Source organism: Anopheles maculipalpis, chromosome 2RL, assembly GCF_943734695.1.
Source record: "Anopheles maculipalpis chromosome 2RL, idAnoMacuDA_375_x, whole genome shotgun sequence".
In the NCBI taxonomy this organism is placed as follows: domain Eukaryota; kingdom Metazoa; phylum Arthropoda; class Insecta; order Diptera; family Culicidae; genus Anopheles; species Anopheles maculipalpis.
In genome coordinates, this window is record NC_064871.1 from 18,519,872 (window position 1) to 18,534,982 (window position 15,111).

General features: G+C 43.2%; 3 protein-coding genes across 3 annotated transcripts; 1 reads left to right on the forward strand and 2 right to left on the reverse strand.

Annotated features, from left to right (window-relative positions):
* Nucleotides 1-394: 394 nt before the first annotated feature.
* On the reverse strand, nucleotides 395-939 carry LOC126565021 (perlucin-like). Its single transcript, XM_050222162.1, has 2 exons — nucleotides 876-939; nucleotides 395-807 (listed from the first exon to the last, which is right to left on the reverse strand). The coding sequence occupies exons 1-2, from the start codon at nucleotides 937-939 to the stop codon at nucleotides 395-397; spliced, it is 477 nt and encodes a 158-aa protein (XP_050078119.1).
* A 550-nt stretch (nucleotides 940-1,489) lies between these two features.
* Nucleotides 1,490-2,071, forward strand: LOC126565030 (ladderlectin-like). The gene is made up of 2 exons (XM_050222173.1): nucleotides 1,490-1,602; nucleotides 1,671-2,071. Exons 1-2 carry the CDS (start codon nucleotides 1,539-1,541, stop codon nucleotides 2,069-2,071), a joined length of 465 nt encoding a protein of 154 aa, XP_050078130.1. The 5' UTR covers nucleotides 1,490-1,538.
* Nucleotides 2,072-11,158: 9,087 nt separating this feature from the next.
* LOC126557658 (extracellular serine/threonine protein kinase FAM20C) lies at nucleotides 11,159-12,944 on the reverse strand. Its single transcript, XM_050213512.1, has one exon. It carries the CDS (start codon nucleotides 12,942-12,944, stop codon nucleotides 11,307-11,309), a length of 1,638 nt encoding a protein of 545 aa, XP_050069469.1. The 3' UTR covers nucleotides 11,159-11,306.
* Nucleotides 12,945-15,111: the final 2,167 nt, after the last annotated feature.

Genomic DNA, 15,111 nt, shown 5'->3' on the forward strand with positions numbered 1-15,111 from the left:
TAATATGGTTTTATTTTGACAAAGATAATAGTTTCAATTTATTCCACCAACCAACAGGAACAACACATAAAACGTTCAACTACAATGGAATAAATTATTTTATAAAGTACATGCCACCCTCCCTTAACAAGACTTGACCAACCAGTTATGGTTTGATAGACAGTCCCGCCCGGTAAAGACCGGTGTCTTTAACTTCTTACACACAACACTTTCCAGTAAAAAAACAGAACAAATTTTTTCAACAACGAGCTACAATTGGATTACATGCTTAGATTAACATAGATATATTTGTGACAAACAGTATTAGTAAAACAAATCATGTAACAACATTTATTAACATGTAAGACAACAGTTTATTTGCTGCATTTCGCACTACAGTGTTGAAAGTTCGACACTATCCACAGGATGGGTATGCACAAACAAATCCATCGAGTTTCTTATCACACTCCGAATCGTCCCATTTACCACGCTGCTGTTCACCTTTCCAGTTGCCAACCGTCAAACATCCCTGGCGTCCACCAAGATTGTTGGGCTCTCCGGGGTAAAAGTTTGTGAAGCCTTTATCCGAAATCTTCTGGTTAAGGGCGATCCACATCCAGCGAGCTTTCCGACCAATTTCAGTGCCTCCGATGTAGTAAATGCCGTCAGGGTTGTTGGAATTGGCCAGTGCAAGCTCTAAGCGGTTTTGATCATCCAGCGACTCAACAGGAGCTAAATATCCTTCGATGGAATTGCACTCATGCCATGCTTCGAAAAAGTCAACGCTCTTCGCGATAACGACGTACCGTTTAGCATTAAAACCTCCACCTACGGATAGTAAGTTTAGCATTAGTAGTTGGATGGCATTCAATCGTCTCCTATTGCTCCCATCTTACCTTGGACGGCATTAAATGCGATCAACGCCACACACAACGACAGGAAGATAGTTTTGCACGACATGTTGTTGTTTGTGGTGAAGCAATAATGCACCAAACTGTGATGGAGAATCGCTCTTGCCGGCGCTATTTATACTCAATCTTATTCGTGCAGAAGTTCTGTTGACGCAGGTGGCTTATGATGTGGCACTCGTTGGTTTATGCGTGTACGATTCGCAATCTCGGCCAACTGGTGCTGCATTGAGTAACAACGGGACAGTAGCTACAAAATCTTTTAATTTTGATTAACAAGAAAAATTTACTTCAAATTTAAAAATGAATGTAGCTGATCCTCTGCTATTTAGCTAACTGTTGTGATCAAAGTATTTCTACATTGGAGTGCGATTCATGTCGACAATCTTATGTGTCTAATTTGTCCTTATTTACAAAAAGTAAAGCTAATGTTAAATGCATAATTTTATTCATCATTTTAACATCTCTTTTCCCTAAGACACGATTAATTCTAACGGCAGCACGTTGTCTTAGTCTGCAACACGGTTTTTAGGCATTTGAATGGCACCTGCGTCAACAGAACATCTGCGTTAAGATTGAGTATAAATAGCGCCGGCAAGAGCGATTCTCCATCACAGTTTGGTGCATTATTGCTTCACCACAAACAGCAACATGTCGTGCAAAACTATCTTCCTGTCGTTGTGTGTGGCGTTGATCGCATTTAATGCTGTCGAAGGTAAGATGGAAGCAATAGGAGACAATTGAAAACCATCTAACTATTGATGCTAAACTTATCGTCCATAGCCACTCCCAAAAGATTCGTCGTTATCACGAAAAGCTCCAGCTTTTTCCAAGCGTGGCATGATTGCAACGAACTGGGAGCCTATTTAGCTGCTATCGAGTCGCCAAGCGATCAAGCGCTTGTGGAGAAAGCGTTGGCCAGCTCTAGCAACCCGAACGGCACTTACTACATCGGAGGAACGGACATTGGCCGGGATGGTCGCTGGATGTGGATTGGATTGCACAGGCAGATTAAGAACTTGGACTACAAGAACTTCTACCCCGGAGAGCCCAACAATCTTGGTGGACGCCAGGAATGCTTGACGGTTGGCAACTGGAAAGGTGAGCAGCAGCGTGGAAAATGGGACGACGCGGAGTGCGATAAGCAGCTTGATGGATATGTGTGCACACACCCCGCATCTTGAGCAATATGCGCTACAGTAAATCGCCATTTAGGCAATAAAATGTAAAAATGTTTGTGCATTCCGTGCAAAAATTGTTTTTGGTGATTCGAAACGTATTTACGGCACTGATTGAAAGAAAAGAGCTCATATCGAGTGAAGCCTTTTGAGTAGAGATCGTCACTGTCACTTTGCTTACATGATTGAGTTTTATTTAATTACGCTAATGATGTTGATCATATTTGCAAGTTTGCTACACTACTTACACAGATTAATCAGAGACAAACGAAGAGGGGGTAAACCTGTTCATTATTTATAATTTTTGTTCCAAATTATCTTTGTGCACGTGTTTTTGCCGGTACAGTTCGTCGATTAATTGAAAAAATGATGTGTCCAAATGCATTGCATAACCATTAGGCGCATAACGTTTCTATGCGTTGCATTAACAACTCCCCCTCTCCATTGGCGGAAAATGGTGCTGTTGAGCCTCGCTAATCCATCATCCATTTAATGTGCTGATTCCATTGACACTTGCCCCAACTTACGTTATTTTGTTTATCAAAAACGAGAGCTTTATTGCAAACGTACCTTACAGCCATCTTTCAACAGTTCTTAAGATAATCCAAAATTGGCAACATTCTGTTTAAGAAAGCAAACGAGTAAGACGTGAGAATAAAATTGAAAATTATGGTTCAATCATATTTTTATTATCATTTTGAAACTACAAATGTTTTACCTAAATACATGGAACAATTAATATTTTCTAACAAGTAAGGAACAACGTCTTTACTTCTTTTAACGTCAAAATTAACTTTTAACGCCACTGATGTCTAATTGTTTACCAAAATTGCTTACAGTTATCATCATCAGCGTAATCACGATCGGAAATGCGATAGTGGAGAAAAACAAAAATGTACAAATGCTTTACCGAGGGTGGACGAACGTATAGCAGGAAGCAAATTATTCCATTCATATTGCTGCCTGTCAGTCGTTGGCCGTTTGGGTTCTGTTCCATTAGGCTCCCAGTCAAATGTGAAACTGTTACTCAATTATGTAAATGACTTTCATCACGAAACCCTCAGCTGAGCTGTGAGGCAGTTGTGAGCGTAAAAGCGGGAGTAAGAGAATAGCATATTTGTGTTTAGGGAAAGCAAGGGAAGGGAAACGCTCAAGAAGCTTGGTCCACACCACACCACTAAGAAAGTTGGCAAAAGGCCATTCAGGCTATGATATTTTAATAACCGATTACAAACACCTTCGTCCTGTGTCCTGTGGAAGGGATGGCAGGAAATAGTAACCGCGGGAACTGGGCATCCGGTACTTATCATAAACATGACGGGTGTATCATAAATCTTGCCTTACTTCTGTCATAATTATCGCCCCTTTCCTTGTAGTGGCTGGATGAGGTCTCAATAATTAGATACAGTCAAAGTTTTTGTTTGCCAAGCAATGTTTCCATCATCCTAGCACGTTTGGGATGCTCCCGCGTCTGGTTTGTGGGTGAGCTGGTAAGTGTTACTGGGTGAGCGTGTGTATGTACTTGATATATGAATATCGGCTGGATGTCGTCATCGGGTGGATGTCGTTTAGACGGTGGTAACTTTCTTTCCTAACACTTTGGACGCACTTTTAATGGCGCGAAGTTAGATCTAGCGAATCTAGTGTTATGGTCAAAAGTTTGGTTTGCATTGCCGCGGTTTATGAGTCCCTTGGTGAAAGTTGGAGGCCTATAAAAGCTACACGTGCTTTGTTACTGTAGGCGACTGTGGTTTTTTTTATATCCACATTTGAAGAGTGCAAGCTGAAGAGTGCTTACACTTGGGTGGAGGTGTCTGCCCGATGTATATATTTTATGAATACAAGATTCATCCTTGAAAACTTGAGCCGAAGTATAAAAATGAAGAGAGAAAGCTATCAAGTAGTAATAGAAAGGGAAAGATTGACAAGAACTTTCACAAAGGCTCGAAACGACAACCACTGAGATTCGTTTGTCTGTCTCGAGTAAAATAGAATAGCTTCATACTTTTATACGATCGTATGATGTAAAACCATTTCAAAAGCAAGAAAAAAAAAACTATACCTCTTCCTCGGCATCTGGGTGCCAAAGCCGACGCAAATTGATTTGGTGCAAAGTTTTATAATTTGATCAGCCTTCGTAAAGATTTATGATATTTTTATTCGAAAGTTCATAAAACACTGAACTGCTTGCTGCCTACGTACTCCAATGAACGAGATCCATTCTGATCCTGTAACGGCGACTTGCTCACGATTGCCATCCTTCTTTAGAATGGAGCCTTTTACTCAACGGTGCGTCGTTACTTGTTAGTGGTCGGGAAAAGTTTTGCCATCATTTGTGCTTGAAGTGCTGGTTACCATTTTTTTTCCCTCGAGTCCATTCGGATTTTCTCTTGGAAATTTGTGTGGAATAAATAACATGATGCACAACTAGGTGGGTTGAAGGTTAAGTTGTCTGTACCTTTGCTGCACCCGGTAAAGAGTGTAATTTTTTTAATATTCAGGAAGCGCATGAAGGAATGCAATTGGAATGTTAAATGTCTGAGGAAAGCATTCATCAGTGCGTTCAGAATGACAATAGGAATGACACGGTAGCATTTGACTATACAAAATGATGTTATCGAAGAGATTTTTTCAATTTCAATTAAGTGTTGAAGGAGGTTGGTTTTAAGTTACATAAATACATAATTTCTTCCTTTTATGCTTAATATATCGATTTTTATATGCAATTTAAAAGATGCTTAGATTTCGTTTTACAGTGTGGTGAGCTCACGAAAATATCTGCGCCTAAATGTATGCAATGGTTGTTTTACATGGTTATTTTTTCACCTCAGCTTGAACCGGTTCACGTAACGCTTCTACATCAACCCGTCGTCTATAACATAAAACTATTAATCTATGAGGAAAATAAAACAATCTCAAAGCTCTTCATTCTACAACAAGCATCATTTGAGTGTTTTCAACATTTCCTACTTCATTTTTCTTACAACCTGTGCGCCACTAAACCTTTCAGAATCGATCGGACAAAACAACGTTTCCCGCTGGCTAATTAGTACCGAAAGATGAGTTGCGAAAAACTTTTCGCTCAAATAATATTCACAACGAGTACGACAATAAATTACTAATCTCATTCGGGCCACAGGCACGGCTGCTGCTGCAAAATGCACTCGTAAGAAAAGGGCCTTTGCCATCATTATCCGCAAGCGAGGAAAAAGTTTTTGACGAAAAGTTTTATAGCTCGGACTTGGATGCGCTGTCGTGTCTTACTATGAAAGGACACAGATAAGGAAGAATTGTAGTCCGAAAGCGTTCAGTGGCCCAGGAATGCAAAAAGAATGTACATTCAAACACCAGTTTCACCAGTGAAAAGAGATCGTTGTTAATTAGACCAGTGTAAAAACAAAGATTGACGAGCGCGAGAGTTGAATTGAGACGGTCACACGGCCAGCATTTGAAGGATGTGTTTGTGTTGTTGAAGTTCCATCTAGCAAGTGTTGTATCATTCTGCTGAACTGCTTGTTAGCAAAGTTTTTGTACCGAAGCAATGCTGTGACTGCTGCACGCTCACTGAGAAGGGAAGACGTAACGGCAAGACATCACTGCATGCTGCATTGTTTTCGGTTTGTCGAGATAGCTATGAAACAGCAGCTTACGCATCGAGATGAGCTGATAAGGCTGGGGCTTGGTACGGAGAGAAAACCCACGGTCTTACACGGTTGGTCCAGAAAAGAGTTTTCCCAGCTTCACGAAAACAGAAAGCTATTGTCCACCAAATCGTAAGGCTTACGCAACTGGAAGCTTGGCGTGTGATTTGCAATGATGGATTTAGCTTTTCGGGGGTGGATTTTTCACTGCAGGGAGTGGAAATTGGGGCCTTCTATCACATTGAATCTAAGTTCGGTGGGTGTTTTTGTTTTTGCTACCCATGTGAAGTCATGTAATCAGATTTTTAGCTAATATTGTCTATTCTTATTAGTTTATTGATCGTTGAACATTGATGAAAATAAGATGAAATCGTATTTTGACTGTAAAAACTACTTGACGAGGAACCTAAGACGTTAAATAAAATGATTCAAAATATGTTTTTTTTACACAAAATATCTGTTTTATAATTCTACATCTCTTACTAGAACATCTCCTTGATTTATCTCTGCACTCGTACGAACCAAATTCTGGTGCAAAATTCCCCTGCTCTTTCCGATACAAACGAGATGGGAATGTTTTTCTCATCGGTGCGAGAAAATAATTTTTCTGCCTCAAGGAAATGTAATTGCAATGAAAAATATCTTTCTTTCTTTTTTATACTAAATCCAATTTGGAATTCAATTTTTCATTCTTTTTTTTATTGATGGTAATAAAAGTAGAGAAGATGATACTAGGTGTTCAGTCGCGGAAATTTCGCAGGTTATTGGTAATTGCAACCTGGAAGAAGCTTCTCCTGTAGCTGTAGCAATTCAGATAATGATAGGAGCTACCGAAAAAATCACACAAAATTACATAATCTTTTATTTTATCAGCTAAATAATCTGGGAGGGAAGAGAAAAACTAAAGATCAGTTGTGCATCTACTGGTATGTAATTAGCATCGGAGCATTGTACTACAGATCAACATCAAAAGTAATCTCAGAGCTTCTTAGACTTTCCCTAAGATTGTACCAATTGCAGTGATATTATAAAACAAAAATTTAAACACTGTGCCACACAGCTACTCAGAGCGCCAGATAGTTTCCGTTATCTATGATGTACTTGAGTGACAAAAATGTAAATATGACGATTAGCACCTTCACCGGGGTTTTGTTGGAAATCCATTAAACTGGGACACGCTGGGCCAAAACCTTTTCTGTCAGGTTACGAAATTTAAACTTACCGTCTTCAGTTGCCTGTCTAGATTGTGGCAATTGTTGTGGTGACTACGAACGAACAGAGTCGAGTTCTTAGGTGCTTACTTGAATTCTTTGTACAATTTACTTCCCCAACAGTAACTGGGGCTGATCATTTCCCTGTCCAAAGCTTGGGATGGTTCGGCGAATAGTGAACCGTATCTTTTGAACTTTTTTCCACCACCGAAGAGCAAGCAGGAATGCAGAAATTCTCAGTCGGGACAGTTCATAAAATGATTTCATTACCAAACTTTTCCCACTTTGTTCGTTGTTCGTGGTTTCACTAGGATGGGAAATTTGCTTTACTTACAGCTGGATCATCCGTTGATAAGATCCAGCTGTCGGACTATGGTCGAGCAGCGATAGCAGTATGGTTAATGGCTTGTTGCATTATATTGGAGCATACTTAACGAAAACAAAACCCCCTCACAATTGAAACAAGCAGTTAACGGTGCACTAGGCAAATAAAGTGTCCCTGAATGACGAAAAGGAAGCAGCAGCAGAGCACGTACTGTACACGCTAGGTGTTATGATTCACTCCGTTATGGAGTTGTTTTTTTCGCTGTAACTCCCCGAACAAACTCTCCTTGGTGGAATTAAAAAATATGGGCTTTGTACGACGGTGAATAGATTTTGTTTTGCTGTTGCTAGAAATGTATGCAAAACCAAAACAAACGAAAAGAAAAACATCCTCCGTTGACTTTCTGGAACCGGAGTTCCTACAACTCATGTTTACGTCCCACGTGGCTCGTATGAAGTGCGCAAAATAAACTATTTAGAATTGTGTTTGCTTTTCTTCGGAAGGTAAAGTTCAATCAACCGAACTATATCATTAGCACCCCTCCCCGCCTAGAGTGAACTCAAATCTTTTCACACCACCATTCTATGCTGAAAACGAGGTGATAATTTGCTAAACTTAATTTTCGGACCAATTTCTTAATGCTTACGTTACAACGCGCGCATTGGAGTCTTTCTTTGACTGTCAAATTTAATAGTTTATTCGTTTTTTACGTTCAGGGTTTTCCTCCGTCCCGTTTTTATAATAATATATATTATAATCATTAGTTTATAATCGATACCACAGCTGTTCAGTTGTTTACTTATTACCTCTGGTTAGTAACCTTTTTTTTCTCTTGTTTTTTGCACACTTTTCTAGTCCGTTTTTTTTTATCGAATTATCAGTTTTTGTTTTCAATATACCTTAGCTAAACAGTAACAACAGACTTTTATCGTTTTTTGTTTTGTTTTGTAGAGTTTTGTGTGTGTTTTTATTTTGTTTGATTCGCTTTTCAACTTTTCAATGTATTTTCCTTTTTTTTCTGGATATTCTGTTATACAAAAAGTCATGTTTACCACATGGATCGACAGATGATAATAGCGAGACGATGCGTGTGAGATAGTTTATCATTACCAACGAAAAAACCCAAGGAAGAACAGGGATTTTGCTTCTATTACTATTTGTTTTTGACACAATGATTTTAACAGTGAAATATTGCTCCTTTCCCGATGTGTTTCGATAGCTCGTTGTCTACTCATACACACACACACACACAGTAGTACAGATAATAGAATAACGAATAACGATTTGCGTGGATAACAGACAAGAAAACGTACATAAAAATTCCAATGTTTCTATGCGACTGAGGGAACGTGAACGTGTACACACACACATACACACACACACACACACATAAAAAAGGTATTTGTGAATGTGTTTGTTTGTATTTTCCATATTTTTTACAAAATGTACAATTATACTCAACGCACTTCTCATCAAAGTAACCGAAGCGATAGGTAGGAATGATTTGCTTGCTAAATCCAAATAATTTTTGCACCAGAACAATCCGGTGTAACGGGAGAACAATTCCGATATCGGATCTTCATTCCCATTCGGGTGTTAAGCAGTTGATTTGTTTGTGTATTTTTTATCCACAAAATTAACGCATCGATCCGTTAGAGGGAAGCGAGAAATTTTGGCAGTCGGATGTGGGATGGCTAACAATAGGAACCGAAACCCTAAAGTTCATCCAAAAACCTGTACAGAGCGTACACTACTCATCCAGCTTAATAAAGGTGGGAACAAAAACAAACCATCGCTCTCTCTCTCTGGTTGTTGTGGGGTGGATTTTTTACCACTGCACAGGGCACCTTATAACCCGTTCTGACAAGAAGTGGAATTTTGAATTTGTTTTTGGCAACGCATGTTTTTCCCTAAAGCTTCTTCTTCTGCCACCCGATTCAAACTGATCAATAAAGGGATGCGATTTCGGGGCGATATGTAAAAGTGAATGAAAAGCTTTGCTTTTCCCTTCTTTTTCTTCCACAGAAAACAATCAAAATAACAAAATAAAAAAAACCGTGAGCTTTGCAGACAGGTATTCTTTTGGTGTGTATTCTACTGCCTATTAGACCCCATTCATCGTATAGCGCATATTTCGTTACATTTCCATTATTATAATCGTTACTGTTATGCTGTAGCTATTTTCTCAACCATCTTATGGTTGGTTGTTTGTGTGGTATTTATTATGTGTGTTTTTTGTTTTTGAATGCTTCGTTTATTATACTCTTTAATGCGTTTCTCTTCTGCTCCATTTGCCAACTACTAGAAGCTGCTTGATGTGTGCAATGTTTAAGGGGTTTTCTTTGCTTTTCTTGTTGCTATTAACACATACACAGTACTCTTACTACATTTAAATCACTTGACGGAACTTAAAAACCTCTCTTTCTCCTCGTGCGATGCGCAATGAACCATTTAAAATAAAAACATAACTACAGAGAACAAGAAACGTACATCACAATGTGCCCGATGCGCAAATAAGTATCGATTTGGCGTGGTAGAAGCTCTCTATCTATTTCTTTTACAATTTGCTCGTGTGAAATGGTTGTGCATTACATCACTATTACTTCTTTGACTATTGTTTTGTATTTTAATATTTTAATATGTGTAGCGAAACAAGACTTCCCTGCGGCAAGATGTACATGTAGTTCTGGTTCTTGTTTTCCAATTGCTTTCATGCGCAATATAATCATTTTTTTCTTACTTTTTCCTATTTACTGGCCACTAGAATGAACTAGCGATATCTCCACATCAATATAGAAAGAAAAACCGGAAAAAGTTGTATCCTGAGGGAAGTTCTGGGAGTTCGCAAGCAGAGGGAAAAACGACGAACAGAGATAACAAATTTAAACTTAAACGCAACAACAACGGGCAAAAGTATCGCGTGGTATCATAACTGAGAGTACAAAACAATTAGATCAAACCATAACACTTCGTATGTAGTGCAGTGTCATAAAACTTTGGCCTCAAAGCTTCATCAAAAAAGGTTGGAAACGTTTCCACACCGTTGGATGAAGAACGTATTTAACTATTGTGCTAATAATGGTTTTCCTCCTATTCGCATATTGTCGCCTAACTTCCTAACAGGCAGCCGGGAATAAAGGTTAACAGTGGAAACATAACTCAAATTTTAGCTCACCCCGAAGAAGAGCAGCTTAACAGTAACAGAAGTTGTGAGTTGGTTGGTTGGGAAATGGTTCGTTATCAGAACTTTCGCCAAATTTCCGCTACGCACACGAGATGGTGTAGCTTGCCTATGAACCTCAACATTCGTTTACATTTTCGTCAGGTTTTTATTACTATTTTACAACCATATTTTACTGATCTTCGAACTCACGCCCCCATCGAGGAGCGGTGAGGATCAAGTGTATGTGTGCTGCTAGTATACTATTTTCCGCTAGATGAGTTTTGCGCTTTCTAAGCGTATCCGGGTGTTCTTAAAAAAACTTAAACTAAAAAACAAAGCCCAATCGCGATCCGCTTCTTGCTTGCATCTTATCATCCTCCTATCGGCTACAATATTTATCCTGTTTCGTTTGACACTCCGCTAGGAACCTAGGCCGTTTCGTAGGGCGTTCGTATAGTTGGCCCGTTTAACTAACTCACTTCACTCGCGCACTTTCACACCTGCATCATGCACACGCACACACACTCGACGATTCGCGTCCGTTTATACAGAAAAAAGAACTAAATTTCCTAAACCTTATTTGCCTAAGCGCTAATAGTGTCCAACTAGTCCTGGATCGCACTAACTACCACAAACACACGCACACACGCACGCATGACTATATCAATTAAACTATGTACAGAGTTCGGCTTCGGTCGAAGCGCGTCGACGAGCCTGTTCTCGGAGCACCTTGTTGCTGCTGTTGGTGGTAGTGGTGGTGGTGGTGGTGGTGTTGTTGCTGATGTTGCTGGTGATACTGAAGCGGACGGTTCGCGGGATCCCCCACCATCGAGTATCGATTAATGGCGTGCAGCCGGGCATGCCGCTCCTGCAGATCCGTCCTTCGCCGGTACGCCAGTCGCTAGGAACGGTAGAACCCATTCCTTGGCACCGTATCCGTCTCGCCGAGCACGTTCGGAACCTCGGGAATACCACCGGCCACCTCATCTTCCGTCGATTTCCTTATGCAGTCTCGCACAGCCTGCAGCACAATGGCCACGCGCCGATCCAGCGCCGTCAGATGTGGTTCCCACAGTACGGGCGCAATTGGATCGATCGCCATCGATTCACGCATCGCTTCCGACAGTGGTTTCGGACCGTTGTGGTACCGCAACAGCGTTTCTAATGTGGACGCTCGGATCAAGCAACACTGCAGTACCGGCGCCAATATGGACAACTCGTCGTGGAACGGTTTACCGAACCCACGGCCATGGTCAAGGTGTATCGGGAACGTGTCGTTACCGAAGATTTTGAACGTTTCGTAATGGTGCCGGTCCATGTTGCCGGTGAGGAAGTCAAACACGGACATGTCCATCAGGTCGAGCAGCCGGCGACCCTCGTCGTACGGTGGAATGTCACGCACCATCGTGCAGTAGTCGGAGTCCGTTTCCCACTGTGCCTTTCGGCGCTTGTGGTACGAGCGGCGCCACGGATGACGCCACACCTTGCGCTGCGTGTCGTCCTGCGTCGGCAGAAAGGCGGCAAACGAACCTTCCAGCGTGTCCGGATTGCCACAGATTGCGTGTGACGTATCGCAGTAGTACGAACACTTGCCGTGGAAGCACAGATTGCTGGACGGCGATACGAAGAACGTCTTCAGTAGAACCTCATCACCCACCTGATAGATTTCGGTGGTGATGTTAAGGATGCGCCCCGTCACCGGCATTGCTCTCCGGAAGCCGAGCAACCGGTCGAGGTGGAAGGCCGCAATTTCGGCCGTGTGTCGCTCGTAATCGGTGAAGTAGAAATGATTCGGGAGGGTTTGCTGTTCACGCGGGAATCGCATCGGTTTGAAGAGTGCGTGCACATCGTTCGGATAGTCGATGATCAGCTTCAGCTGTGTGCCACCTTCCTTCTGTACCACGTGCAGGATGGGTAGCCGGATCATGTCGTCGATTACCGCATTCACGAGCGTGTCCTCCCGGCTGTACAGTTCGCGCTTGGAGATACGCAACTGAAACCGCTCTAGGTTGGATGCATTTGGACTGGGCCGCAGGTCCAACAGTTCGCCGAGCGTTGGATTTGCTTCATCCTCATCGATTGGATCGTCCGTGTACGATTCTTCGCGTACAATAATCCGTTCGAAGGGTTGTGGGGCACGATGTTTGCTTGCACGCGGTGCCACCACTAACGCCGTTAGATCCTTAAAGCGATCGTGCGGTGGTGGAACGGTGGTAGTTGATGCCGACTTGCCGGGATATCCCGGACCGGATGTGTCGGTGTGTCCGCGGTGTTGGGCTTGCGCATTTGTCGTTAGATATTCCTTCGAGCCGGATGCATTGCTTTTCGCCAGATACTTCCGGTGAAACTCGTTGTAGATGCCGCTGCGATCCTGCTGATTCGCGTACCGGATACGGGCGTGTGACGGGATAAACTCACCCCTGGACACACCCAGATCCATCTGCAGGTCGACCACGAGCAGTAGCGTGAAGAGGACGAGCAGGGCACCGAATCCGAGCGCTAGCCGCTCGCGCAGCTTTTTCGACCGGATCCAGTACATGATGGCCACGGCGGAAGGTGCCTGATGGTGCTACACGGTCGGGGCAGAATGCTCAAAACACTGTCGTCGAACCGTTCGCCACGGTTACTGCGCACTGAGTGGCAGCTGCCGCTTGTGGGGGGATGCTAACTAGCTGCTCCACCGTATGTACGTTACTTTTAGCACCTACATACACCTTCTCCAACGTCAACACTGTCGTGGTTATGACCTCCCGTACCACGAAATACTTTATTTCCAACTCTTCACCGGAATGGTCTTGAACACACAAACACAGCACTACAGCATAGGGCACACCAAATTCAAAATAATAAGTAAAAACAACACAAGGCCCAGACCCACGTACACAAACACACACAGGCAGATTGCCGTTTCACCTTCACAAGTGGTGCCCTTCTATGGTCGCTTGGTCGCGAGAGGAAAAAAAAGGGTTTCACGCTTATCACTTTTGCCAATTGAATCACCTTCCCCCACGGCTAATCGTCCGGATGAAGGGATCACTCGTACGCGATCATCGCGCTACCGATCGCACACAAGCTTGATCTTAACTGATCGTTTCTTATCATCACACCCGTCGCGCTGATGTGAACGGACTCGGGACCCATCAATAAGTGCTGCACTGTCGCTAACGACACCATCGTCAAACGGAAGACACACTCTGGTCGCGGTTTCTGCTGCTGCTACCGTCGGCTGTTTACACTGGACGCGATCGTGTTGGATGGTTTTTTGCCAAAGTCAGCATTTCAACTGTTTTGCCATCCACCAAGGCATTCCAGACACCAGCCACACTAAAACACTTGCCCGACACCAGTATGCCACAGTTTGCCACAATGGAACGTGATGCGGTAAAAGTCAGATGGTCCCCCACTGCCGGGACGGGGAGTTTAGTTTGCGAATGACTCGTACGGTGCGCAGTTAGTTCTTGGTGCGGACGTTCGAAGCACCCGCTCGTGTTTGAGCATTATATTACGATTCGCACGCAATAGTCAACACGGGAATACACGATCACATACACAACCACTGACAAAAACGCACATCCCTCCTGTGCGAGGGATGGGGATGCTGATGTTGGCCGATGATAAGAATATGGGAGAGTTGTCCGCGGATGTCCGCTGAACAACAACGCTCTCGTGCGATCAAAGTTAGGCTTCCAGTGATTTACATAACACGTTCGTGGTACCGCTTCGTTCACGTCCCAAACAGCCCCAAACGGCGGAGCCGTAGATTGCGTTGCAGGTGGTGCTGCTACTCGCGACGCGTTTCGAGCGAAACCCGATCCAACACTGGTGCGCTGTTCGTGTGCGCGGCGACGCATTAACTATCGCGCGCCGGCTGTAACCCTTCCGAGCAGCTGTGTGTGACGTCCGAGACTGGCGCTCTGGATATATATTTTTTGGTAGGCTGCTCTCGCGAGGCTGGCTGCTCTCGTGAAGATGGTCCCCGAACGCGTGGAAGTTGCTACTACGCGGAAGCTACTAGGCCCACTCTCCGGGAGAAGCTATAATGCTGCAACCCACTAAAAGGGGAAGCTTTCGATTGGGAGGGAATGTTTTCCTTCGAGGTTGCCGCTTCGGGATGCGCTCCGACGATTGCGTTAGTTCCGAACGCTTGGCACGGTATCCGAACGAACGCTGGAACCGACGAAGACGATGATGAAGATGATGTTGGAGAGATGATGGTCACGAGTGTAGTGGTGTGTATCGAGGTTTGGGAACAGATCCACTTAGACTGACAGCAAGGGAGCTTGGTAGACCCAAAGTCCCGGTCGACAGATGCCCAATCAATATACGGTTTTTTTGTTGTTGTTGTCGGACACCTTACGCAGAGGCGTATCTGTTCGCCAAGGTGTCTATACAATGCTGAAGCGCTTAAATCGGGGTGGTAGAATCGTCTTCAGGGAGAAAGTTTTGTTCTCGATCATACTCGAAGCTGCACACGCGTCGATCACAGATCTCGATATCTCCTATTGGGTCGATTGGGTGGGACTCTGGAATTAGAACGCAAGAGAAGAGTAAAGGTACGACTTAGATACGATTCTCACAACTGCATGCAACAGATTAAATTTAATGTTTTCCTCTGCACTATGTACACGTGCGCCGTTTCTCAAGTGTAGTTAGTGTTTGCTTTGTTGGTGTAACTCTTTTTTTTTTGTTTCGGGACGTTGCAATAC

Coding starts and splice junctions, on each gene's coding strand:
- LOC126565030 (XM_050222173.1), top strand. CDS start 1,539: ATGTCGTGCAAAACTATCTTCCTGTCGTTGTGTGTGGCGTTGATCGCA. Junction 1,603..1,670: donor CGCATTTAATGCTGTCGAAG/GTAAGATGGAAG, acceptor TATCGTCCATAG/CCACTCCCAAAAGATTCGTC.
- LOC126557658 (XM_050213512.1), bottom strand. CDS start 12,944: ATGTACTGGATCCGGTCGAAAAAGCTGCGCGAGCGGCTAGCGCTCGGA.
- LOC126565021 (XM_050222162.1), bottom strand. CDS start 939: ATGTCGTGCAAAACTATCTTCCTGTCGTTGTGTGTGGCGTTGATCGCA. Junction 808..875: donor CGCATTTAATGCCGTCCAAG/GTAAGATGGGAG, acceptor TACTATCCGTAG/GTGGAGGTTTTAATGCTAAA.